Below are 26,809 nucleotides of genomic sequence, written 5' to 3' on the forward strand. Positions count from 1 at the left end.
GCTGGACTGTTCACCATAGCTAGGATATGGAAACAACCCAGATGCCCCACCACAGATGAATGGATCCAAAAACTGTGGTATCTATACACAATGGAATATTATGCAGCCATTAGAAATGACAAAATAATGGCATCTGAAGGGAAATGGATGGAGCTAGAAGAAATCATGTTGAGCGAGGTAAGCCAAGAGCAAAGAGACAAACGGTACATGGTCTCCCTGATAAGTAGATGTTAAATCCAAAATGTTAGGTGATATGACAAAATTAACAGGACTTAAGAAACAAAGAACTCCCACTCATCTGGTCGAACCACTACTAAATATCCCCATGCTGCTGATCACATGTATGGTGTATATGTGTACACTGTTATATGTTATAGACTGATAGACAATTTGCTCCAGGAAAGTTAGAATGAACTTGTGACTTTAAATGAGCATCATTATTTCACAATACTGTGAAATTTGGGAAACTGTGTAATCACTTAATCACAATTTAAAAAAAAAAAAAACCTCGGGGAAGGTAGGGAGGGAAAGGTTGGTAGGGGGAAAACAATGGAGGGGGTAACAATGCTCAATAGGAAGTGTACTCATTACCTTACTCATGTAACTGTAACCCTCTGTATAGTATCTTTACAATAAAAAATAAATAAATAAAAAAGGGCTGGCTGGCAAGATGAGCAGCTGGTTCAGCTCAACACTTAAAAAGTACAGTGGGCCCAGGAAAGGAAAGAGTCCAGTGATAACAGGAGCTAACATCCACTCAATACTTGTATGCCAGATGCTATGCTAAGCAACTCACAAGCGCCATTTCTTTTAATACCTTTATCACCACCTCCTGTTGTTCCCGTGTCACATGATAGAACTAAGGTTCATAAATGTTGAGTAAATGGTTCAGAGTTTCCCAGGTAATTTGGAAGTAGACTTACAATTCAAACCCCAATCTGGCCACAGCAGCTTACTCTACTGCCCTACTGTATATACAATCTCCCAGCATGAGCCAGCTTTGTAGCAGTCAACTTAGATCAAGTCAGTCTTCTCTCTAGGATCATGGGGGCGGGGCGGGGGGGGGGGGGCGGGAAGAACACTTGTCAGGACTGAAGACCACATCCAGGTGGAAAGGTCTCCCATCACTACAATCAAGTAAGATATTAAATATCATGCCAAAGACAATCTGCCAAGTACTTCTTCCGCAACTGCCTCCCTTTATGTACATGCCCTGCCACATTTAGCCCATCCCCAAACAAATCTGACAATGACACAGGAACTGCACCTAGCCAAGAGGCCTACCAGATCCTTTATGCAGTTCAACATGGAAGGTGACACCAAGGTGAGCCAGGTGGTGTTCCAGTTTGGATGCCTTATCTCCCACCCACCCCCGTTTCTGTATCCAGAAGAACTGAGGGGGAGCTTGGCTATGGGGAAAGCTGCTGCTGGTCCAGCAGATCATGAAGAGGTTTCACTTCTTTACAATCTGAATGACATCTTCATCCTCCAACGTATGATCTTTACCGACTTTTTGAGGGTTATGTTTCACAGAGAGACCCCAGACCAGAGCACTGTATGGAAGGGAAAAAATAAAAAACACAAAACTGTAAACAACACTCTAGCTCTGCTCTAGCTGCCTTGGTGAAAACCTTGTGAGATTTAGCATCCCAGATCTTAAATCACAAACTGGCCACAACAAAAGACCATTCTCCCAGGATCACACTCAAAAGTCAAGGTGTTAAAACTTCTCCAGCAGTGTGACACCCTGGAGCCTTCTTATATAAGATATATATAAGGTTGCAAAGACTTCCAAAAGGAGTTGTATCGTTTCTTTTATTCTAGAGTCATTTTAAGAAAGGAAAAGTCAAGCTATGTACAGTGCCTTTTGTCTGTAATTCCAGTTAATAGAGAAGCAGATTTCAAAGTTCAAGTCCAGCCCAGACAAAAATTTAGCAAGATGCCACCTCAATAGGCTTGGTGGTACATGCCTGTCACGCAAGAAGTGTAAATAGGAGGAATGTAATACAGGCTAGCCCAACCAAGAAGCAAGATCTCCCAAAAATAACCAAAGGGCCGGAGGTGTGGCTCAAGTGGTAGGGTGACTGAGAAGTAGCATATATTATGCTGTAAAATTCAAAGGATTTAAAAAATGAAAACATGAAATGTGCTAAGTACTATTTATTTTCACATGTAATTCTAGCTACTCAGAAAGTTGAGGTCAGAGAACTGCACTTCAAAACTAACCGGATTAAAAAACAAACTATCGGGCTGGGAAGGTGGCTCAGTGGTAGAGCGCTTGCTGTGCATGCATGAGGCCCTGGGTTCAATTCCTCAGCACCACATAAACAGGAAAAAAAAAAGTGGCACTTTGGCTCAAATGGCAGAGTGTTAGCCTTGAGCTGAAGAGCTGAAGGACAGTGCCCAGGCCCGGAGTTCAGGCCCCATGACCAGAACCCTCACCCTCCTCCAAAAAAATAAAAATAAAAAACAGAGGACTGGAAAGGTGGCTTAGTGGTAGAGCGCTTGCCTTGCATGCATGAGGCCCTGGATTCGATTCCTCAGTACCACATAAGCAGAAAAAAAAAACAGAAGTGGTGCTGTGGCTCAAGTGGTAGAGTGCTAGCCTTGATCTGAAAGGCTGAGGGACAGCGCCCAGGCCCAGAGTTCAGGCCCCACGACTGGACCAAAATTAATTAATTAAATAAATAAAATAAAATAAAAAACAGACTATCTCCAAATGTCAGGCTGAAAATATGGCTCAAGTAGTATAGCACCAGCCTTGAATGAAAAAGCCAAGTCATAACAAGTGATCCTGAGTTCAAATCCTAGTACTGGCACAAAAAATTTTTTATAAAAGAAGAATCAGCATCATTGAAAGACTGAGGGTAAATTTCATAGTAGGGCACTAGCCTGGCACAAACAAGGCCAGAGATTTAATTTGAATTACTAGTGCAATCAGTAGCTCACAAGGAAAAAGAGCACCACAAGCCCATGATACTTACTATTTGAATTCCTTGATAAGATTTTTGTGAATCTTCATACAGAAATCCTCCACTGTGGTCCTGGAGTAAGGCAAAACCACTGGAGATGTATAATCTGGTAACTGGCCTTTGGGTTTAGTGTAACTAAAAAACAGAGAGGACACAAAGATCATAACCTTTTCATTCCCCCTCCCCACTCCCCCCCCCCCCCCCCCCCCCCCCCCCCTGCGTCATGGGGTCTGAAATCTGAGTCTGAGTGCTGTCCCTTATCTCTTTAGCTCAAGGCCAGTGCCCTACCACTTGAGCCGCAACACCACTTCTGGCCTTTTCTGTTTATGTGGTGCTGAGGAATCAAACCCAGGGCATCATGCATGCAAGGCAAGCACTCTACCACTGAGCTGCCTTCCCAGTCCCTTATTTTTATTTTTTAATTAATTCATTTTTTTTTTTGGCCAGTCCTAGGGCTTAAACTCTGGCTCAGATACTATCCCCAAGCTCCTTTCGCCCAAGGCTCACTCTACCACTTGAGTCACAGTGCCACTTCCAGCTTTTTCTGAGATCAATTGGAGATAAAAGTCTCACAACTTTCCTGCCTAGACTGGCTTCAAACAATGATCCTCAGATCTCAGCCTCTTGAGTAGCTAGGATTACAGGTCTGAGCCACGGGCACTGGGCATGATCACCTTATACAATGATGAATGCTGTAAATGCTAACCAAACCTCCATTATTCCTGTGATCAGACCAGGATATCTTACCTGAGGAGAAAAGTGCCCTTAATATAAGTAATGTAGGAATGGTAGTGGCTTTCTTATAATTCAGCACCCAGGAAGCTAAAGAGGATATTAAGTCAAGACAAGCTTTGGGTACAAAGAAACCTGTCTTTAAAAAAAAGCCAGACAGTAGCCCATGACTGTAATCCTAGCTACTTGGGAGGCTGAGATATGAGGATTGTTGTTCAATGACAGCCTGGAAGTCCACTCAATTTTTATCTCCAAATAAATCACAAGAAAACCAGAAGTGGAACTGTGGCTCAAAGTGGTAGAGTGCTAACCTTGAGCAAAAGAGCTCAGGGACAGAAACCAGGCACTGAGTTCAAGTTCCACAACTGACAAAAAAAAAAAAAAAAAGAGGCTGAGTAACAGTGTCTCAGGCCTGATATCATATCTACTCAGGAGGCTGAGATCTGAAGATCATGGTCCAAAGCCAGCCCAGAAAGAAGTCTGTGAGACTTATCTCCAATTAACTACCAAAAAGCCAGACACGGAACTATCATTAACAGAGCAAAAACCTGAAACAGCCAGTACCTAGACCATGAGTTCAAGCTCCAGAAGTGGCACACACAAAGAAAAAGACCTAATAAACGATAGAAACCAATTTACTACTTTTTTTTTTTTTTTTGGGGGGGGGGGGTCCAGTCGTGGGGCCTGAACTCTGGGCCTGGGTGCTGTCCCTCAGCTCTTCAGCTCAAGGCTAGTGCTCTACCACTTGAGCCACAGCGCCACTTCTGGCTTTCTTCTTTTTGCTTATGTGGTGCTGAGGAATCAAACCCAGGGCCTCAGGCATGCAAGGCAAGCGCTCTACCACTGAGCCACCTTCCCAGCCCCGAAACCAATTTACTTCTATCTTCAAAAAGAGATAAATTTGTCGAGTACTAGTGGCTCATGTCTCTAAGCCTAGCTACTCAAGAGGCTGAGATTTGAAAATCAAGGTTCAAAGCCAGCCCGGGCAGGAAAGTCTATGAAACTCCTATCTCTAATTAACCACCAGAAAAACAGAAGTGGTGCGTGGCTCATGTGGTAGCGCTCTTACTTTGAGCTGAAGAGCTCAGGGACAGCTCCCAGGCCCAGAGTTCAAGACCCATGACTGACCAAAAAAAAAAGACAAATTTTGTTAATGAGCCCAGAAGCTATCACTTTAAGACAACTTAATTTTTTTTTGTTGGTTGTGGGGCTTACTAACTATGGGCCTGGGCGCTGTCTCTGAGCTCTTCAGCTCAAGATGAACACTCTACCACTTGAGCCACAGTGTCACTTCCGGTTTTCTGGTGGTTAACTGGACATAAGTCTCATGAACTTTCCTACCCAGGCTGGCTTTGAACTGTGCTCTTCAGATCTCAGCTTCCTGAGTAGCTCAGATTACAGGCATGAACCACTGGCACCCAGCTACTTAATTTTTATAGCAACATTAACTCACTCACAAAGACTTACATTCTCACTAGTTTCAAATAATCCCAGATCTTTTCCAACAGGTCATCAAAATTCCAGCGGTGATGGGCAGAGATGGGTACACAGTGTGGTACCTTGTAGATAATATCCAATTCCTCAATGGAGATCTGATCGATCTTATTTAACACATAGATACAAGGGATATAAACTCTATAAAAGAAAAAACAGATTTGCAGCTTTTGACAAGAGTCAAGTTGGCGACTATTACTACTTACACCAGATCCTGAATCAGAGGCAGCAGCTCCCAACAATAACAACAAAAATGGCTTCCTACTAAATAAGATGAAAATGCAAGTCTAAACTAAAGGCTTCCTCAAAGTAGATGTTCAAAGACTATAAATTTGAGAAATTAAATTCAGGTGCTGGTTCAAAGCATGCAACTAGTTCCTGGGAAAGTGATATGATACAAAGCTGGGGGTTTTGTTGTTTTGTTTTGTGTGTGCTAGTCCTGGGCCTTGAACTCAGGGCCTGAGCACTGTCCTTGACTTTTTTGCTTATAGCTGGTGCTCTACCACTTAAGTCACAGCTCCACTTCGGGCTTTTGTAGTAGTGATGAACTTTTCTGCCAGACTGGCTTGGAACTGTTATCCTAAGATCTCAGCCACCTAAGTAGCTAGGATTATAGATGAACACTTCTAACACCCAGCAAAGCTGTTTTGAAAATGTTACTACTATACTGAGTGCTGGGGGGCCACACCCACAGTTCTAACCACTCAAGTCTAAGGATCCAGGTTTGAGGCCAGTTCAGACAGACCAATCCTCAAAACTCTTATCTCCTTCCTATTAGCCAGCAAAATGATGGAACTAAGAGGTATGATGACTCTTGTAGTAGAGCATCAACCATGAGTGAAAATGTCCAGTGAGAGCTCTAAGCCCTGAGTTCAAGTCTGAGTATCAGTACAAATTTTAAAAACTAAGTATAAGCAGCAGGGCATGGTAATATATGCCTATTCAGGAAGATATCAAGTACTCCATTTTTCTGAAAGGATGTACATGTATCTGTTTTCTCCTCCTTCTTCTTCTCCTCCCCTTCCTCCTCCTCCTTCTTCCTCTCTCTCGCAGTGCTGAGGTTTAAACTCAGGACCTTAAATTTAATAGACAACTGCTCTCCCACTTGAATTATGCCTCCAACCTTTTTATTTAGCTGTAATGGGGATTCGAACTCAGGACCTCAGTCTTTCTTGGCTTTCATGTTCAGCTTCTGGTCTACTATTAAAGCTACATCTCTAGGCCGAGCCTTTTGGTATATATTTTGAAGATGGAACCTCATGGACTTTTGCTGTGTAGGCTACTGAGTTCAACCTGCTGATCAGCTAGGATTACAGTTGTAAGTCATTGGCACATAGCCTGCTTTAGTTGTTTTTTGAGCCAAAGCACCACTTGCAGCTTTTTCTGCTTATGTGGTGCTGAGGAATCGAACCCAGGGCCTTATGCATGCAAGGCAAGCACTCTACCACTGAGCCACCTTCCCAGCCCCTCCATTCTTTTTTATTTGCAAAAAAGCAACTTGAGAGAGAGAAAGGAAGGAGGGAGAAAGGGAAGGAGGGAGAGAGGCATGCACTCAAGCAAGCAGGTAAAGCAAGCAAGCAAACAATCGAGCAGGGCACTGGTGCTTTATACCTGTAATCCTAGCTACTCAGGAGGCTGAGATCTGAGGATCACGGATCCAAGCCAGCCTGAGCAAAAAAGTCCAATTAACCACTCAAAAACCAGAGGTGGAACTGTGGCTCAAATTGGTAGACCTCTCCTTGAGCAAAAGAGCGCAAGGACAGTGCCTAGGCCCTGAGTTCAAGCCTTACAACTGTTAAAAAAAAGGAAGGAAAAAAGGGAGGGAGGGAGGAAGGGAGGAAGGGAAGGAGGGAAGGAGGGAGGGAAAGGAAGGCAGGCAACTTTAAAAAATTATATTCAGGGCTGGGAAGGTGGCTCAGTGGTAGAGTGCTTGCCTCGCTTGCATGAAGGCCCTGGGTTCTATTCTTCAGCACCACATACGCAGAAAAAGCTGGAAGTGGCACTGTGGCTCCAGTGGTAGGGTGCTAGCCTTGAGCTGAAGAGCTGAGGGGCAGTGCCCAGGCCCAGAATTCAGGCCCCATGACTGACCCAAAAAAAAATATATATATGTTATATTCAAAGCTGGGCGCTGGTGGCTCACAGCTGTAATTCTAGCTACTCAGGAAGCTGAGATCGGAGGATCACAGTTCAAAGCCAGCCCAGGCAAGTCTGTGAAACTCTTGTCTCCAATAAACCACTAGAAAACCAGAAGTAGTGCTGTGGCTCAAGTGGTAGAGCACACTCTTTGAGGTAAAGAGCTAAGGGACAGCACCCAGGCTTCAAGCCCCACAACTGGAAAAAAAAAAAAAAATTATATTCAAATACTAGGATTCAAATTTTATTTTTCTTTCTTTTTTTTTTTTTTGGTCTGTCATGGGGCTTGAACTCTGGGCCTGGGCGCTGTCCCTCAGCTCTTCAGCTCAAGGCTAGCACTCTACCACTTGAGCCACAGCACCACTTCCAGCTTTTTCTGCTTATGTGGTGCAGAGGAATCAAACCCAGGGCCTCATGCATGCAAGGCAAGCACTCAACTGAGCCACCTTCCCAGCCCTAGGATTCAAATTTTAATAGTAGCAATGTCACATGAAGTATGGTTTCAGTTATGAAACTTTGGTTTGGACAGAACAGATGTTACCCGACCCTTTGTTCATTCTGGGAGTAAAATGACCTATTCTTAACCACCACTTAAAAGAGCTTATAAGACAGATGACTTCACAAGTAACTGCAATGGAGAATCTGAATCATCAAAGGATCAACTCCTCATCTGGGAGCTGAAGAAATCAATGCATACAATTAAAATAGTAGCACAACTGAAGTTAGAATTCACATCTCTCAGATTCATGATGCAATGCTTCCATCATAAGGCTTCAAATTCAAAATCAGGCACACCTAGTTCATACCTGTTTCCTTCTACCACATCAATGAGGTCATCAGCGGTGGCATCGCTCCGCAAAGTCACATCAGCATTGTGAATTTTGTATTCAGCCAGAATGCTCTTCACAGTTTCAGCATCCAGCTCACTTTGAGGGCACTAAAGGGACATAGAAAGCAAGAACTAACCAAAGGGGGAGCCAGGAATACTACATACCTACCTGGATAATTCTAACTAAGGTGCAAACTCATTACTGAAGACACTGTTCCAGCCTAGTACCAGTGGCTCAGGGACAATGCCCAGGTCCTGAGTTCAAGCCTCATGACGGGGGGGGGGGGGGGATAGAGAGAAGGGAAGGGAAGGAGGGAGGGAGGGAGGGAGGGAGAGGGAGAATTATCTTACATGAACAACTTTTAGTAGAAAATGACTAAAAACCAAAAATCTTTCTGAACTCAAAGGAAGGTGGTTTAATGAACTTGTATCCTGTACTCCACCCCCACTCCAGCCCCTGTAATCTAAAATTTGTAAGTTGAGGCCTTATATTCAGCATCTCAGAATGCAAAGTTAGGGACTTTAAAGAACTAATTAGGCAGGTGCCAGTGAGTAACACCTATAATCCCACCACTCAGGAGGCTGAGATCTGTGGATCACAATTCAAAGACATCCAGGGAAGGAAAGTCCGTAAGATTCTGATCTCCAGTTAACCACCAAAAGCCAGAAATGGAGACATGGCTCAAGTGGTGGAGTTCTAGTCTTGAGCTTTTAAAAGCTCTGGGAAGCTGAGCACTATGGCTCCTACCTGTAATCCTAGCTACTGTGGAGGCTAAGATCTGAGGATCAGGATTCAAAGCCAGCCCAGGCAGGTAAGTCCATGAGACTCTTATTAACCACCAAAAACCAAAAGTGGAGCTGTGGCTTAAAATGGTAGACTGCTAACCTTCAGCATAGAGATCAAGGACAAGGCCCAGGCCCCAAGTTCAAGCTCCAAGAACAAAAACAAAAAATGCCGAGGGACAGTGTTCAGGCCTTGAGTTTAAGCCCCAAAACCAGAAAAAAATAATGACAGGAACGTAGAATAGGCCCTGTTCGGAAGGAACTGGGGGTGGGGGGCGGGGGGGGACACAGGGGAGAGGTGATAAACAGTGGAATTGGAGAGGGGAACTGACAGAATGAATGAAGCTGAATATAGCCAAAGTAATTTGCACATATGAAAATGGAGCGGTGAAACCTGTTGAAATTATTTTAAAAGCAAGAGAGTAAAGGACAGTAAGTATGCATGAAAATGTCACAATGCAACCACCTTGAACAGCTAATGTATTCATTAGAATATATGATTTTATTAAAAAACTAATAAAAAGAAAGCAGTAGGATTAATTCTGATTTAAATATACGCCTGTCTGAATTACCATGGTGAAATCCTTTGGCTAAATCCTTTGGCTACAATACCATCATCACATAGTTGCAATGTATTTTGAAATTATTCACCCTCCATCTTTGTTTTTCCCTCCACCCCTCCACCCATCAGATCCCGATATAATCTGGAAGTTCCACTGAATGCATAGCCTTTAGCTCTAGCTTCCACAAATGAGGAAAAACATCTAGCTCTAACTTTGTTTTTGTGAGTTATGGGGCTAAGATTATAGGCATGAGCCACAGCTCATGCTGTGTTTGGCTTCTCTGTGTGTTTGTGTGCTGGTCCTGGGGATTGAACTCAGGAACTAGGCTCTGTTCCTGGACTTTATTTTTTTTTTATTTTTTGGTGGTGGGGCTTGAATTCTGGGCCTGGGCGCTGTCCCTCAGCTCTTCAGCTCAAGGCTAGCGCTCTACCACTTGAGCCATAGTGCCACTTCTGGTTTTCTAGTGCTTTATTGGAGAAAAGAGTCTCATGGACTTTCCTGCCTGGGCTGGCTTTGAACCGAGATCCTCAGATCTCAGCCTCCTGAGCAGCTAGGATTACAAGCATGAGCTACCGGTGCCCAGCTGTCCCTGGGCTTTTTTGCTTAAGGCTAACACTCTACCACTTGAGCCACAGCTCCACTTCCAGCTTTCTGGGTGATTAATTGGAGATAAGAGTTTCATGGAGCCAGCACTAGTGGCTCACGCCTGCAATTCTAGCTATTCAGGAGGCTGAGATCTGAGGACTGAGGTTCAAAGCCGGCCCTGGCAGGAAAGTCCGTGAGACTCTTATCTCCAATAAACCACTAGAAACCATGGCGCTGTGGCTCAAGCAGTAGAGCACTGGCCTTGAGCTGAAGAGTGCAAGGACAGCGCCCAAGCCCAGAGTTCAAGCCCCACCACCACCCCAAAAAAAAAAGAGAGAGAGAGTTTCATGGACTTTCCTGCCCGATCTGGCTTCAAACCTTGATCCTTAAATCAACCTCCGGAGTAGTTAGGATTACAGAAGCCACCAGCAGATGGCTTTATTGGCTTCTCTTAGAATCTTTCCATAATTACTTCTCATCTATCCAATTTTAGAGCCTTGGTCTAGTAAGCAATCAGTTCTTCACTGAATTATTAACTTTTTACATTTTTTTCTCTCCTACAGGTTGCTGAAGAGTCACAGCCTTCCCCATATAACGTCCCCTACTTACAGTGGCTGTAAGATTAATGCCTCCTTTGTCTTTCTTCTTAAAGCCAATATTGGGAGGTTTGCTGTTCAAGCGAATGCCAAAGCCTTCCAACTCATTTTCAATGATTTTCTTATGTCCCAAAGGCTTCAGGACATCCAAAACAATCAAAATCAAATTACATGTTCGAGCCACTGAAAAGATAGAAATAAAAATATTTTAAATTAATTATACCAAAACAAAGTGTGGCCGGACGCTGGTGGTTCACACCTGTAATCCTAGCTACTCAGGAGGCCGAGATCTGAGGATCGCGGTTCAAAGCCAGCCCGGGCAGGAAAGACCATGAGACTCCTATCTCCAATAAACCACCAGAAAACCGGAAGTAGCGCTGTAGCTCAAGTGGTAGAGCGCTCACCTTGAGCTGAAGAGCTGAGGGACAGCGCCCAGGCCCAGAGTTCAAGCCCCACAACCGACAAAAAAAAAAGTGTGATTCTAAAGAGAGGTAACTTTCTCCCTACACTTAGGAAATGAAGGATTATTTCCTCAATATATACACATGAAATGCTTTTTTTTTTTTTTTTCTGGTCAGTCATGGGGCCTGAACTCTGGGCCTGGGTGCTGTCCCTCAGCTCTTCAGCTCAAGGCTAGCACTTTACCATTTGAGCCACAACACCACTTCTGGCTTTTTCTGTTTGTGTGGTGCTGAGGAATCAAACCCAGAGCCTCATGCAAGCAAGGCAAGCACTCTACCAACTGAGCCACCTTCCCAGCCCAGCTTTGTAGTATATTAACAATTATTTTTGCCAGGCATCAGTGGCTCATGCCTATAATCCTAGCTACTCAGGAAGCAAGATCTGAAGATCATGGTTCAAAACCAGCCAGCACAGTTAAGTCCATGAGACTCTTTTTTTTTGTTTGTTTGTTTATGTGGTGCTGAGGAATCGAACCCAGGGCCTCAGGCATGCAAGGCAAGCACTCTACCACTGAGCCACCTTCCCACCCCAGTCCATGAGACTCTTATCTCCAATAAACCACTCAGAAAACCAGAAGTGCCACTGAGGCTCAAGTGGTAGAGTGTTAGCCTTGAGCTGTAGAAGGGATAGTGCCCAAGCCCAAAGTTCAAGCCCCACAACCACCACACCACCAACAACAACAAAAAACAATTATTTTTCTGGCTTAAAAAAGACACACTCAGGGCTGGGAAGGTGGCTCAGTGGTAGAGCACTTGGCTTGTAATGCATGAGGCCCTGGGTTCGATTCCTCAGCACCACATAAGAAAAAAGCCGGAAGTGGCGCTGTGGCTCAAGTGGTAGAGCCCTAGCCTTGAGCTGAAGAGCTGAGGGACAGTGCCCAGGCCCAGAGTTCAGGCCCCACGACCGGACCCAAAAAAAAAAAGACACACTCAGTATAAAAATTCAAATATAAAGAATAGGGCAGGAGCCGGCGCCCGTGGCTCATGCCTGTAATCCTAGTTACTCAGGAGGCTGAGATCTGAGGATCATGGTTCAAAGCCAGCCTGGGCAAGGAAAGTCTGTGAGATTTTTATCTCCAATAAACCACTTGAAAACTGGAAGTGGTGCTCACCTTGAGCTGAAGAGCTGAGGGACAGCACCCAAGCCCAGAGTTCAGGCCCCACGACAGACAAAAAAAAAAAAGGATAGGTCAGGATGTAGATCAGGAGCAAAGCTCTTCCCCAGCAAGTGCAATATCCTGGGTTTCATCCCCAGTATTAAAAAAGAAAAGAAATTCAAATATAAGGAATTTGGCTTGAGCATTAGTGGCTCACGCCTATAATTTTACCTACTCACGAGGCTGAGATATGAGAACCACAGTTTGAAACCAGCCCAAGCAGGCAAGTGCAGGAGACTCTTATCTCTAATTAATCAACAAAAAGCCAGAAGGAGAGCTATGGCTCAAGTGGTAGAACGTTAGGCTTGAGCAAAAAAGCTCAGGGACAGTGTCCAGAACCTGAGCAAGCCCCAGGGCCAGGAGAAAAATAATAATATGAATACCTAGGAAAAGTCTATTTTTTTTTGTCAGTCATGGGACTTGAACTCAGAGCCTGGGCACTGTCCCTTAGATTTTTTACTCAAAGCTAGCACTCTACCACTTTTGAGCTACAACGCCACTTCCAGTTTTCTGGTGGTTAATTGGAGGTTAAGCTTATCACAGACTTTTCTGCCCAGGCTGGCTTTGAACCATGATCCTCAGATCTCAGCCTCCTAAAAAGCTAGGATTACAAATGTGAGCCACCAGGACCCAGGTTCTTTTTATTTTTCTTATTTTGCCAGTCGTGGGGCCTGAATTCTGGGCCTGTAGGCTATCCTTCAGCTTTTCAGCTCAAGGTTAGCGCCCTACCACTGGAGCCACAGCACTACTTCCAGCCTTTTCTGCTTATGTGATGTTGAGGAATGGAACCCAGGGCCTCATGCATGCAAGGCCAGCACTCTACTACTGAGCCACCTTCCCACCCCAAGATTTTATTTTATTTTTATTATTTTCTCCATTGTGGGGCCTGAATTCTGGGTCTGGGTGCTTTCCCTCAGCTCTTCAACTCCAGGCAAGCACTCTACCTCTTGAGCAACAGTGCCACTTCCAGCTTTTTCTGCTTATGTGGAGCTGAGGAATCGAACCCAGGACCTCATGCGTGTAAGGCAAGCAATCTATTACCGAGCCACCTTCCCAGTCTCTAAAAACATCTCTAATATTTTTTTTAAAGATATCCCTATGGGGCTGGGAAGGTGGCTCAGTGTTGGAGTGCTTGCCTTGCACGCATAAGCAAAAAGAATAAAAGCCGGAAGTGGTGCTGTGGCTCAAGTGGTAGAGCGCTAACCTGGAGCTGAAGAGCTGAGGGACAGTGCCCAGGCCCAGAGTTCAGGCACCATGACTGGCAAAAAAAAAAAAGATATCCCTAATTTTGTAAAAATAAACATAAATTAGATTTTTTTTTTTTGGGTCGGTCATGGGGCTTTAACTCTGGGCCTGGGCACTGTCCTTCAGCTCTTCAGCTCAAGGATAGCACCCTACCACTTGAGCCACAACGCCACTTCCAGTTTTCTGAGTGGTTTATTGGAGATAAAGAGTTTCTCAGCTTTTCCTGCCTGGACTGGCTTTGAACCGTGATCCTCAGATCTCAGCCTCCTGAATAGCTAGGATTACAGGCATGAGCCACTGCACCGGTGCCCAGCATAAATTAGAATTTTAAAGTTTATAAGCAAACTAAACAGGCTAGAGCAGAGCTAAAAATGTCTATTCTATATTCTGTCATATAGCTTTCATGTTTATAAGAAAAAAACAAACAAACAAAGTTGCATCAGCAACCCTTCAGGAAAAATCTATGTCCAAGTTATTTATATAATTATCTTTGGTTGTGGGGCTTGAACTTGGAGCCTGGGTGCTGCCCTGAACTCTTTTGCTCAAGGCTAATGCTCTACTACTTTGAGCCATAGCTCCACATCCAGTTTTTGAGTGGTTAATTGGACATAAAGAGTCTCACAGGGACTTTTCTGCCCAGGCTGGCTTTTGGACTGGAATTCTCCAATCTCAGTCTGCTAAGTAGCTAGCAGGCATGAGCCACCAGTGCCTGGCTCTATGTCCAATTTAGAATCTAGCCCACTTTTTTTTTTTAACTAAATACCAAGGCTTGAACCCAAGGCCTTACTCATGATTTTTTAGGAAAATCATTTATTCAGAAATGCTGGCTAGGGGCTGGGAAGGTGGTTCAGTGATAGAGTGCTTGCCTTGAATGCATGAACCCCTGGGTTTGATTCCTCAGCACCAAATAAGCAGAAAAAGCTGGATGTGGCGCTGTGGCTCAAGAGGTAGGGTGCTTGCCTTGAGCTGAAGAGCTTAGGGATATTGCCCAGGCCCAGAGTTCAAACCTCACAACCAACCAATAATAATAATAGTAATAGTAATAATAATAATAGCTAAGCACAAGAGTCCTTGGAGAAAGTTACCAGATGACATCCCAGAATGATGGCCCTGACCACTCACCTGCAATGACTTGACGGCCTCTACCTTTCCCATCCTTGGCACCTTCAATAATACCTGGAAGATCCAAGAGCTGCAAGATTTAAAAGAGAGAAGGGGAAGGAGAATGAAACAACCAATTATAAATCTGAACAGATCAGCCAGGTGCTGGTGGCACATGCCTGTAATACTAGCTATTCAGGAGGCTGACATCTGAGGATGACAGTTCAAATCCAGCCAGGTCAGGAAAATTGCCAAGACAGGAAAGTCTGTAAGACTCTTATCTCCAATTAACCATCAGAAAACTGGAAGTGGAGCTGTAGCTCAAAGTGGTAGAGTGCTCGCCTTGAGCTGAAGAGCTGAGGGACAGCACCTAGGCCCAGAGTTCAAGCCCCAGGACCGATCAAAAAAAGCAAAGAGGCCGGTGGCTCATGCCTGTAATCCTAGCTACTCAGGAGGCTGAGATCTGAGGATCACAGTTCAAAGCCAGCCCAGACAGGAAAGACTGTGAGACTCCTATTTCCAATAAACCACTAGAAAGTAGCGCTGTAGCTCAAGTGGTAGAGCGCTCGCTTTGAGCTGAAGACCGCAGGGACAGGGTCCAAGCCCTACGACTGACAAAAAAAAAAGCAAAGAACTCTTGAGTCAGTTTAAAAATAGTTAGGATAAGCTGGGTGCCGATGGCTCATGCCTGTAATCCTAGCTATTCAGGAGGCTGAGATCTGAGGATTGCGGTTCAAAGCCAGCCTGGGCAGGGAAGTCTGTGAGACTCTTTTTTTTTTTTTTGGGGGGGGGGCCTCATCCATGCAAGGCAAGCCCTCTACCACCAGAAAACCAGAGGTGGCGCTGTAGCTCAAGTGGTAGAGCGCTGGCCTTGAGCTGAAGAGCTGAGGGACAGGCACTCAGGCCCAGAGTTCAAGCCCCTGGATACACACACACACACACACACACACACACACACACACACACACACACACACACACACACACACACACACACACACACACACACACACACACACACACACACACACACACAGATAGAAACAAATGAGAATACCAAGATCTATTGGACAGCCAGTATTAAATTATCCACACAAAGGAATAGGAATGAGTTTCATCATTTCAAACACACTTAAATCAGACATTATTTAATCATCTCAAATGTTAAAAATAAACTTCACGTCAGTGGTAAATATCTTAATCCCAGCACTTGGGGGTGACCGAGGCAGAAGGACTGCAAGTTCTAGGCCAGCTTGGGCTATGAAGGAAGAGAGAGGCAGAGAAGGATCAATCTCATACTAAACAAACCAAGATGAAAAATGCGACAGCACATACTGTAGTCCTAAATAGTCAGAAGGCTAAGGCAGGAGAATCAACTGAGCCCAGGAGTTTGGAGCCAGACTCTACATTATAGTGAAAATCCACAAAAAAAAAATCTTGGGGACAGCAGGGCGCCGGTGGCTCATGCCTGTAATCCTAGCTACTCAGGAGGCCGAGATCTAAGAATCGTGGTTCAAAGCCAGCCCATGCAGAAAAGTCCATGAGAGAGCTGGGAAGGTGGCTCAAGTGGTATAGCACTTGCCTTGCATGCATGAGGCTGGGTTCGATTCCCCAGCACCACATAACCAAAAAAGAAAAAAGCCGGAAGTGGCGCTGTGGCCAAGTGGTAAAGCGCTAGCCTTGAGCTGAAGAGCTGAGGGACAGCGCCCAGGCCCAGAGTTCAGGCCAACAACCAGACCCAAAAAAAAAAAAAAAGAAAAGTCCGTGAGACTCTTATCTCCAATAAAAAAAAAAAAACACCAGAAAACCAGAAGTGGCACTGTGGCTTAAGCGGTAGAGCGCTCACTTGAGCTGAAGAGTGCAGGGACAGCGCTCAAGCCCAGAGTTCAAGCCCCACAACCGACAAAAAAAAAAATCTCGGGGGAAAAAAATTAGCTAGGCACTGGTGGCTCATGCCAGTAATTCTAAGTACTCAGGAGGCTGAGATCTGAGGAAATTCGAAGCCAGGGTGGTAGGAAAGTCTATATCTATAATTAATCACAGGAAAAAAAAGAAAAACAGAAGTGGCACTGTGGCTCAAGTGATAGAGTGCTAGCCTTCAGCAAACAGGAGTTCAGGGACACCATCCAAGGCCAGAGTTCAAGGCCCAGAATTGGCAAAAAATAAATATAAGCTGGGAGCTAATGGTTCACTTCTGCAATCCTAGCTATTCAGTAGGCTTAGAGCTGAGGATCTTGGTTCAAAGCAATAAAATCCATGAGACTCTTAATCTGCAATAAACTACCAAAAAGCCAGAAGTGGAGCTATGGCTAGCAAAGAAGCTCAGGGACAGCACTCAAACTCTGAGTTCAATCCCTAGAACTGAGTGCGGGGGAACATGCTTATGGGTACATAAGGAAAAATAAAGTCATAAGTAATTTATTTATAAAGAATTAATCAGTGAGCTGGGCGCTCACACCTGTAATCCTAACTACTCAAGAGGCTGAGATCAGAGGATCAAGGTTCAAAGCCAGCCCAGGCAGGAAAGTTCGTGAGACTCTGATCTCCAACTAACTACCAGAAAACTGGAAGTGGCGTTGAGGATCAAGGTGTAGAGTACTGGGCTTGAGCTGAAGAGCTCAGGGACAGAGCCCAAGCCCAGAGTTCAAGCCCCACGACCAACACCTCCCCCCCCCCCCCCCCCAAAAAAAAGAATTAACCAGGGGCTGGGAACAAGACTTAGTAGTAGAGTGCTTGCCTACCATACATGAAGCCATGGGTTTGATTCCTCAGTACCACATAAAAAAACAGAAGTGGCGCTATAGCTCAAGTGGTAGAGTGCTAGCCTTGAGCCAAAGAAGCTCAGGAACAGTGCTCAGGCCCTGAGTTCAAGCCTCTTGGACTGGCAAAAAAAAAAAAAAAGAATTATTTAATAATTATTAAAAAGAATTATTCAGTAATTCTGAAATTCTTCGAAAAATGAAATTATGTTGTTTTCAGGGAAATGGATGGATCTGGAAACCATCATGATAATCAAAGTCAGCTAGGTTCAGAAGAAAAATAGATCTCATCTTTTCTTTCATATGTGAAAGCTTAGACCTAAAAAATAGCATATACATAAATACATACATGATGGTGTGTGTGTGTGTGTGTGTGTGTTTGCAATTGTGGGAATACTTAAGGGATTAGAAGTGGAGGAGGAAAACAGAATATTAGAGGGTGAACAATACCAAATATATTTTGTGTGTGAATGGACACGGCAAAACCACACTCACTGAAAGCTATTGAATAACAGGTAGGGAAAACAAGAACAAGCAAAGGATCACTGGATTAAAGTAGAGTACGTGTATGCATAAAATACCTTGGTGTAACTGCTTTGAACAATTAATAGGTACATTAACAAAAATTCATGTTACAATGGTGAAATATATCCTGGCTGGGGTGCAGGTGCTAGTGGGGTGCAGGTATTAGTGCAACACTAGAGAGGTTGAAGCGAGAGAAGAAAGTTGAATATAAAGCCAACTTGGGCTATATATTGAGACTGTCTCAATAAGTCTCATCTCCAATGTCACCTTCTATATGAAGCCTTGTCTCACCAAATCTTCCTCACCCACTCTGTATTTTTACAGGGACTATTACATTGTATCACTGTACTACGTACTATCCATCTTTTCTCAACAATGAAGACCAGTAGATCGGAAGACCAGACCTGGCATTCAATGAGCTTCTAATACAGTGCTGCTTAACTGAGTGAAAAATGGACTTCTTGCCTTCTTTGACCCACAGACCTTACTCACCTGGATCTTGGCACCTTTGTATCTGATGACACCAGGCACAGTGGTCAGAGTAGTGAACTCATAGGCTGCCACCTCAGAATATACTCCCGCCAGGTTACTTAGTAGTGTTGACTTCCCCACAGATGGAAAACCAACAAACCCAATTCGAGCATCACCTGTCTTGGCCACATCAAAACCTAAACATCAAAAAAGAAATAAACTTAGCCGGGTGCTGGTGGCTCACGCCTGCTAACCTCGAGCTAAAAAGCTGTGGGACAGCACCCAGGTTCAGAGTTCAAGCCCATGACCGACCCAAAAAAATTGAGAGAGAGATGAGTGTTGTTGTTGTTGATTTTGCGTCTGTCACAGGGCTTGAACTGAGAGCTGGGGTACTCTGAGCTTTTTTTTTTCTTTGTCAGTCAAGGGGCCCAGGGCCTGGGCACTGTCCTTGAGCTCTTTTGCTCCATGCTAACATTCTACCACTTAAGCCACAGCACCACTTCCAGTTTTCTGGGGTTTAATTGAAGGTGAGAGTCTCACAGATGCTGAGGATCACAGTTCAAAACCAACCTAGGTAGGAAAGTCCTTGGGGATCTAGTCTTATATCGCTGGGCATCCCTTTCATTTCCCCTTTTCATCAATTTCTTCACTTATTTTGATATTGTTAATGGTATAACTTACATAATTCTGTAAGCCAATGTAAATTTATTTTGAATCAGTGCAAATACAAATAAAAAAGTATCATATTGCCAGATGCCAGTGGCTCACACCTGTAATCCTAGCTACACAGGAGGCTAAGATCTGAGAACTGAGATTCAATTAAGTACCAAAAAGTGGTAAGTACAGCTGGGCACCGGTGGCTCATACCTGTAATCCTAGCTACTCAAGAGATTTGAGGATCACGGTTCAAAGTCAAGCCCAGGCAGGAAAGTCCCCAGGAGACTCTTATCTCCAATAAACCAGAAGTGGTGCTATGGCTCAAGTGGTAGAGTGCTAGCCTTGAGCTGAAGAGTTGATGGACAGCACCCAGGCTCAGAGTTCAAGCCCCACCACTGGAGGGGTGGGAGTGGGGGGGTGGTAAATGGAACTGTGGCTCAAGTGGTAAGTAGTAGAACATTAGCTTTGAGGAAAAAAAAACAACTCAGCCCCAGCCCTGATTTCAACCTTAGGACCAACACACACATGAAAGAAAGAAAAGGAAAGCCATACTTTACTCAAGATACTATTCACTTGTCTTTGAAACTAACAGATAAAAACAGGATAAACAATTCAAGAATTCAGGCTTAGGGACTTGGGGCATGGCTCAGTAGTAGAGCACTTGCCTAGGATAGGTGAGACCATGGGTTGATCCCAGTATCACTAAAAATTAATAATTTAAGCTTAGAAAATAGGAAATAGAAAGAGCTAGTGGCTCTTGATTGTAATCCTGGCTACTCAGGAGGTTGAGAGCTAAGGATCCAAGCTCTTTGGTAGCCCAGGGAAACTCTTACCTCCAACTAACCAGCAGAAAGGTGGAAGTACCCACAGCCTTGAGTAAAAAAGCTAAGCAAGAGTGAGAGGCCGAGAATTCAAGACTCTGTAACTTGCACAAAACAAGAAAATACACATTGACTTTAGAAAACCTGTAATTAGGGCTGGGAAGTTGGCTCAGTGATAGAGCGCTTGCCTTGCATGCTTGAGGCCCTGGGTTCAATTCCTCAGCACCACATCAGCGAAAAGAAAAAAGGCAAAAGTAGGGGCTGGGAAGGTAGCTCAGTGGTAGAGCGCTTGCCTTGCATGCCTGAGTCCCTGGGTTCGATTCCTTAGCACCACATAAGCAAAAAGAAAAAAAAAAGCCGGAAGTGGCGCTGTGGCTCAAGTGGTAGAGTGCTAGCCTTGAGCTGAAGAGCTGAGGGACAGCGCCCAGGCCCAGAGTTCAGGCCCCATGACCGGACCCCCCGAAAAAAGGCAGAAGTGGCGCTGTGGCTCAAGTGGTAGAGCGCTAGCCTTGAGCTGAAGAGCTGAGGGACAGCGCCCAGGCCCAGAGTTCAGGCCCCACAACCGGACCCCAAAAAAAAAAAAAAGAAAACCTATAATTACTTTTAGCCACATACATGTATTACTTTGATATGAATTATACAAAAAAAATATAGATGCAAACTACAAACCTTCTCCAGGTCCACCACCACCACCACCTTTTGGAGTAATGAGTTCTCGCCGAAGCTTAGCAAGGCGAGCCTTGAGGAGCCCTAGGTGATGTGCTGTGGCCTTGTTCTTCTGAGTCCGAGCCATCTGTAAGGGAGGAATCACAGCAATAAATTAAAAACAGTTCCCACAGGAAAAATATCCAGAATAAGGGAATGTTTTGTTTTTTCTAAGTCCTATGTCTGACTTAAAAGGAGTAAAAACTCAGCCCCGTGCTGGTGGCTCACACCTGTAATCCTAGCTACTCAGGAGGCTGAGAGCTAAGGACTGTGGTTCAACGCCATCCTGGGAAAGGAAAGTCTGCGAAACCTTCCTAGTCAGTCTCCAATTAATTATAGAAAAAGCCAGAAGTGGGGCTGTGGCTCAAGTGGTAGAGTGCTAGCCTTGAGCAAAATGAGTTCAGGGACAGAGCCCAAACCCAGAATTCAAGCCCCAGGACAAGCCAAAAAAATAAGAGTGAAATTCATCATTTCCATCAACCAAAGACAATGTCAAAAGTAATTCTAGGGGCTGGGAAGGTGGCTCAGTGGTAGAGTGCTTGCCTTGCATGCATGAGGCCCTGGGTTCAATTCCTCAGCACCATATAAGCAGAAAAAGCAGGAAGTGGCACTGTGGCTCAAGTGATAGAGCACTAGCCTTGAGCTGAAGAGCTCAGGGGCAGTGCCCAGGCCCAGAGTTCAGGCCCCATTACTGACCAAAAAAAAAAAAAAGTAATTTTAATTAAGAGTCCAAACTAAAACCCATGTACTAATTCATTTTCTAGTGCTTGGACCGCATATGCTCCATCAGAAACAGGGTCAAAAAGCTAGCTTTGAAAAAGCTCTGAAGCCAGCTTATGCCTATAATCCTGGCTATTCAAGAGGTTGAGATGTGGACGATGACAAGAGGAAGCCAGCCTGACCAGACAATTTCCAGAGCAAAAAGCCAGGTTGGAGGCATGGCTTTAGTGGTAGAAGCTGAACGGGCTGGAGGGCCTGAGTTCAAGACTCCATACTCTCCACCGCCCATTAAAAAAAAAAAAAAATAGCTCTTAAGCCAGGTGTCCTAACTACTAAGATGAGAATCTTTGGATCAAAGCTAACTCATGCAGAAAAAAAAGTCTTCGAGACCCATCTCTAACCAGCAAAAAGCTGGCAGCGAAGCTGTGGCTCAAGTGATAGAGCACAAAGCTTGAGCTTGAAAAAGCTAAGTAAGAAACACTGCGTAGGCCCTGAGTTCAAGCACCTACACTGGCATGCACATGCACATGCATGCATGCATGCATGCACGCACGCACACACACAGAGGCTCACAAGCTTTGGAACACGTCACTCAATAGAATCACATAACAGCAAGTCAGTTTTTCGGGCAATCGTATTGCCTGCATCAACGCTATGCAAGAGGGCATCGTTATGGCAACTCCACAGATGATGGCAGGGTGAGGCGCGGTGGTTAAGAAACGATGCGCAAAGGTCTTAACAGATGTGAACCAGGTCAGTGTTGCTCAGAAAAGCAAGAACAACCACAGAAAAGCCACATCGGGAGAGAAGCCAAACGGGAGAGAGTACAGGTCGCGGGCCCCAGGCGACGTGAGGGAGGACGGGAGGGAGTCGGGGTGACTCGGGCGCGGAAGGGGCGGCCCCCCGGCTGCAGGAAGCCGAGGATCCTCACCCAGGCCCCAAGTCGAGGGGCGGGTGGGGGGCCGCGGGCCCCAATCCGGAAGGACCAGAGCCCGGGACCGGAGGTGTGGCTGGGACGGCCGAGAACGCGCCGAGGAGTCGGGGACGCCGGAGCGCCGGACTGAGAGGACCCGGGAGCCCGGGCCGGGTCCGGACACTGCTGTGGGGGGAGATGCTCGAACCGGCCTCTTACCTCGGCTTCGATCTCCGCGATCTTTGCTAAAGTCCCGCTCATGGTGGCCAGTACACGGGGCGGAAACAGCGGCTCCCACCAGGGTGATGTCCGCCCACCTCACACGCCAGCCGGCGCGGTCCGGAGCCTCACCACCAGGCGCCGCCGCAGTGCGCAGGCGCAGGGTTTTCTAACCCTCGCGAGGGTGTTACGAGAGGCTCGCCGCGAGACTTTACAGCAAAGGGCAGTCTCTTGCCTTCTCCGCTGACCCCTCCCTGTCTCGCGAGTCAATGCGGTGTCATAGAGCCCGCGGGAGCGGGAGGGCCAGAGAGGCCCCCTGGGTCCGGCCTCCCCAGCGCCAGTCAGGGCGGTGGGGTCATAGAGCCCGCGGGAGCAGGAGGCCAGAGAGTCCAGCCGCTCGAGCGCGCCGAGGGTCGCGCGCAGCTCGGCCCCGCCCGCCCTGCGCCCCACGCCCGGCCGCCTGGCTTCGCTCTGGGCCGCACGTAGCGAGCGCCTTGGTGCCCGATTCCCTCCCGTACCACCACCACCACCACCACCATCCCAGGCCTAGGGCGGCGGTGGGAAATGCGCTCCCGTGCCCGCACCCTCTCAGATCTCCCTTTTTTTTAATTTACAGCTGGGGAAAAAAACCCATCCTGCACTCACGTAGAGATCTTCAGCCCTCTCCTCTTGAAAAACGAACATGCCACCGCTCGCAAAATAACTTTGTTTCCTTTACCCGGAACCCCGAATAGATTATGCTACGATGAATGCGTGGATGAATGAGTAATTATCAACAGAGACCAGTATTTGCAACATCTTGTACTGAGAGAGATGGAACCCATGTTCACTGTCCTTAGTAAGGACATTGGAGAGATAATATCGCTTCTGCCCTGTAAACTAGAAACGAGTGTCTGGGACCTGACTACATCATCCTCCTTTAAATGGACAGTTTTCTACGGTACCTGCACCTGCCTAGTGACTGCACTGATGTTTTGTTTTACAAGTGCATTTATAAAGGTATAGGCGTGTGAAAGTGCATCGGGATTGTTTTTGTTTACTTCCTTGTTTTGTCATCCAGGGGATGAAAACCCAAATCTGGGGCTTTGCACGTACTAAAACACTCTATTCCCCGGCTTACAGCTCCAAACTAGAAAGTACATTGTCGGGTGATCTAAACAGAATTCACGCCAAAGCTAGGCTTGTTACCAGGGGCTGAGTCAGGAAAATCATTTGAGCCCATTAATTGAAAACAGGATGGAGCTACAGTGAGATTCTGTAAAAATAAAAAATAAAAAAAGCCAGGTGCCCAATGGCTGAGGCCTCTAATCCTAACTACTCAGGAGGCTGAGATTGACTGATGGCTGTTCCAAGCCAGCCTGGGTAAGAAACTCTGTGAGACTTTGTGTGTGTGTGGTGTGGGTGTCAGTGTGAGTGTGCACCGGTGCTGGCCTTGAACTCAGGGCTTGAGTGCTGTCCCTGAAGAGCTTCTTTTTGCTCAAGGCTGGTGTTCTACTTCTTAAACTACAGCTCTACTTATGGCTTTTTTTTTTTCTTTTTGATAGTTCAATAAAAATAAGATTCTCAGCCGGGCGCTGGTGGCTCACGCCTGTAATCCTAGCTACTCAGGAGGCTGAGATCTGAGGATCGCGGTTCAAAGCCAGCCCAGGCAGGAAAGACCATGAGACTTCTATCTCCAATAAACCACCAGAAAACCGGAAGTGGCGCTGTAGCTCAAGTGGTAGAGCGCTCACCTTGAGCTGAAGAGCTGAGGGACAGCGCCCAGGCCCAGAGTTCAGGCCCCAGGACTGAACCCAAAAAAACAATTACAACCCTAGTGGGACAAGATGAAAAGAAAGAGGGAGAAGTCCTTTCACTTTTTGATTGTTTCAGTATTTATTTTTATGAGGTGAATTTATTCACATATTACTTATCTAATAATAAATTTGTTTAATTTCAAAAGATACCTTTTTCCCTACGTGTCTTATGGCAAGGGAAGCCAGCAAGCCCAGGAACTATGTACTGGTTTTGAAAGCTGCTAGCTTCAACATCAATGAGTTCTTGTTGGTAGATTGATTAATCCATCAGGAGTGGCCAGGCCAGGCTTCATCCACAGAGCTGGTCTCCACCCAACGCTGGGAAGGAAGTTTATTTAAATTTGTAAATAAGAAAGCTTCCAACTGGCCAGAAACCGAAAAGGGAGGTTGTATTGAGCTTAAAGGAGGGGAAAGGGAAAGGAAAGCTTTTAGAGAGTCCCCAAAGGGCCCAGGAATTTTCTTCTTTCTTTAACCTCAGCCTTTTCATAAATAAATTAAGGCATAATGAGGTAATTAGATCCCGCGCCATTAGTAATGGAGGAGGAAAGAAGAGGAGGGGGAGTCTAGCTGGAACCTGGATGTGATCAAAGATCAGTCTTAGAAGACAGATAAAATCAAATCAACAGTTCTTTCCTAACTTGGAGTGCTTAAGGAATTAATTGGCTGACAACTTCAAGACATCACTGCTCTGAAAGTAGCCTCTTCTTAACAAATCTGTCCCTATGAAGTCTGTAGCTAAAGTAACAACTTTTACTGTTCAAAGATAACTCAGGATCCACAAACTATATCACTAGTGTGCCAAAAAGTAATATTCATTCCCAACCACCATTAGGTGGTCATCTCTATTTATTTACTGAGATCTGATGGTGCCTCGTACTTTGACAGGGTTGGGGGCAAAGCAGTGAATCACATACATCCCTATGGTTAGGAAATATCCATGTAGAAGAATCCATATCCTGAGGCCAAAAAGCCAGGCCTTTAAACTTTACTCTTAGCTTGCTTCCTTGTGAGTTATTTTTCCAGTCTCACAGTTTTTCTACTGTAAGAAAGTTCTTATAAGCCGGGCGCTGGTGGCTCACACCTGTAATCCTAGCTACTCAGGAGGCTGAGATCTGAGGATCGCGGTTCAAAGCCAGCCCGGGCAAGAGAGACCCTGAGACTCCTATCTCCAATAAACCACCAGAAAACCGGAAGTGGCGCTGTAGCTCAAGTGGTAGAGCGCTCGCCTTGAGCTGAAGAGCTGAGGGACAGCGCCCAGATCCAGAGTTCAGGCCCCACCACCGACCAAAAAAAAAAAAAAAAGAAAGTTCTTATATATTCAAAACATTCTTGCTCTATTTGTTACAGGCTTATAAGATACTTTCTTCACAATTCATCTTTCTTCCTGTGTTTTTACATAGAATTCTTTTTTTTTGTTTTGTTTTTTGTTGGTCGTGGGGCTTGAACTCTGGGCCTGGGCTCTGTCCCTCAGCTCTTCAGCTCAAGGCGAGCGCTCTACCACTTGAGCCACAGCGCCACTTCCAGTTTTCTGGTGGTTTATTGGAGATAAGAGTCTCACGGTCTCTCCTGCCGGGGCTGGCTTTGAACCGCGATCCTCAGATCTCAGCCTCCTGAGTAGCTAGGATTACAGGCGTGAGCCACCAGCGCCCGGCTTTTACATAGAATTCTTAATATTACTTAAAGCTTTCAACTTTAAAAACAAAAGACAAACCAGATGTCTTCTCAGTATACAAACTGGACCAAGGAGGGGATAAAGTTCTAGTGCCTTAGCACTCTAGTCTTTTTTGTGTATATGTCATATATGTCAGTACTGGAGCTTGAATTCAAGGCTTGGGTGCCGTCCCTGAGCTTTTTTTTGCTCAAGGTTAGCACTCTACCACTTGAGCCACAGCTTCTTCTGGCTTTTTGGTGATTATTTGGAAATGAATCTCATGAAATTTCCTACCTGAGCTGGCTTTGAACTTCCATTCTCAGATCTCAGCCTCCTTAGTAGTTAGGATTACAGGCATGAGCACCAGCACCTGGCTAACACTTCAGTCTTAAAAAGCAAAGATAGGCAAGTGTCCTGTCTACCTTTGAGACTAATTTTTTTTCTTTTTGTGCTAGTCCTGGGGCTTGCCCTTGACCTTTTCTCGCTCAAGGGTAGCATTCTACCACTTGAGGCACAGCTCCACTTCCAGCTTTTTTGCTGGTTAACTAGAAATAAGAGTCTCAAAGACTTTCCTGCCCAAACTGAGCACTAGTTCAAGTGTCCGGGACCTGAGTTCAAGCCCCAGTACCAGCACACATATGATTTAAAAAAAAAAAAGTGATGAGCAAAGGGAAAAGATTGAGTAAGCCACAGATCTTTACAGGTAAGACAGAGTGGATAGAATATGTAGATATCAAGACATGGAATTAGGGTTTGGGTTTTAAATCAGTGATAAAGCATGTCTTTAGCATGCTTCAATCTTCACCACAGTGAAGAGAAAGAGGAGGAAAGGAGAGAGTAAGGAGGGAAAGGAAGGGGAAAACAGGGAAGAGGAAGGGAAGATTAGAAGGAGGCTCAAGTGGTAGATCCCTTGCCTAGCAAG

At 45.4% G+C, this 26,809-nt stretch overlaps 1 protein-coding gene across 1 annotated transcript; it reads right to left on the bottom strand.

Moving 5' to 3' along the window:
• Positions 1 to 1,262: 1,262 nt before the first annotated feature.
• Drg1 (developmentally regulated GTP binding protein 1) lies at positions 1,263 to 22,595 on the bottom strand. Its single transcript, XM_042666306.1, has 9 exons — positions 22,441 to 22,595; positions 20,553 to 20,676; positions 18,427 to 18,602; positions 14,673 to 14,742; positions 10,701 to 10,870; positions 8,138 to 8,268; positions 5,172 to 5,339; positions 2,985 to 3,107; positions 1,263 to 1,553 (listed from the first exon to the last, which is right to left on the bottom strand). Exons 1-9 carry the CDS (start codon positions 22,480 to 22,482, stop codon positions 1,454 to 1,456), a joined length of 1,104 nt encoding a protein of 367 aa, XP_042522240.1. The 5' UTR covers positions 22,483 to 22,595; the 3' UTR covers positions 1,263 to 1,453.
• Positions 22,596 to 26,809: the final 4,214 nt, after the last annotated feature.

This window comes from Dipodomys spectabilis, unplaced genomic scaffold, assembly GCF_019054845.1.
Source record: "Dipodomys spectabilis isolate Male_0828 unplaced genomic scaffold, ASM1905484v1 ptg000363l, whole genome shotgun sequence".
Classification (NCBI taxonomy): domain Eukaryota; kingdom Metazoa; phylum Chordata; class Mammalia; order Rodentia; family Heteromyidae; genus Dipodomys; species Dipodomys spectabilis.

Coding starts and splice junctions, on each gene's coding strand:
- Drg1 (XM_042666306.1), bottom strand. CDS start 22,482: ATGAGCGGGACTTTAGCAAAGATCGCGGAGATCGAAGCCGAG. Junction 14,743..18,426: donor ACAAAGGTGCCAAGATCCAG/GTGAGTAAGGTC, acceptor TAAATCTTGCAG/CTCTTGGATCTTCCAGGTAT. Junction 3,108..5,171: donor TATTTGAAACTAGTGAGAAT/GTAAGTCTTTGT, acceptor TCTGTTTTTTAG/TTACACTAAACCCAAAGGCC.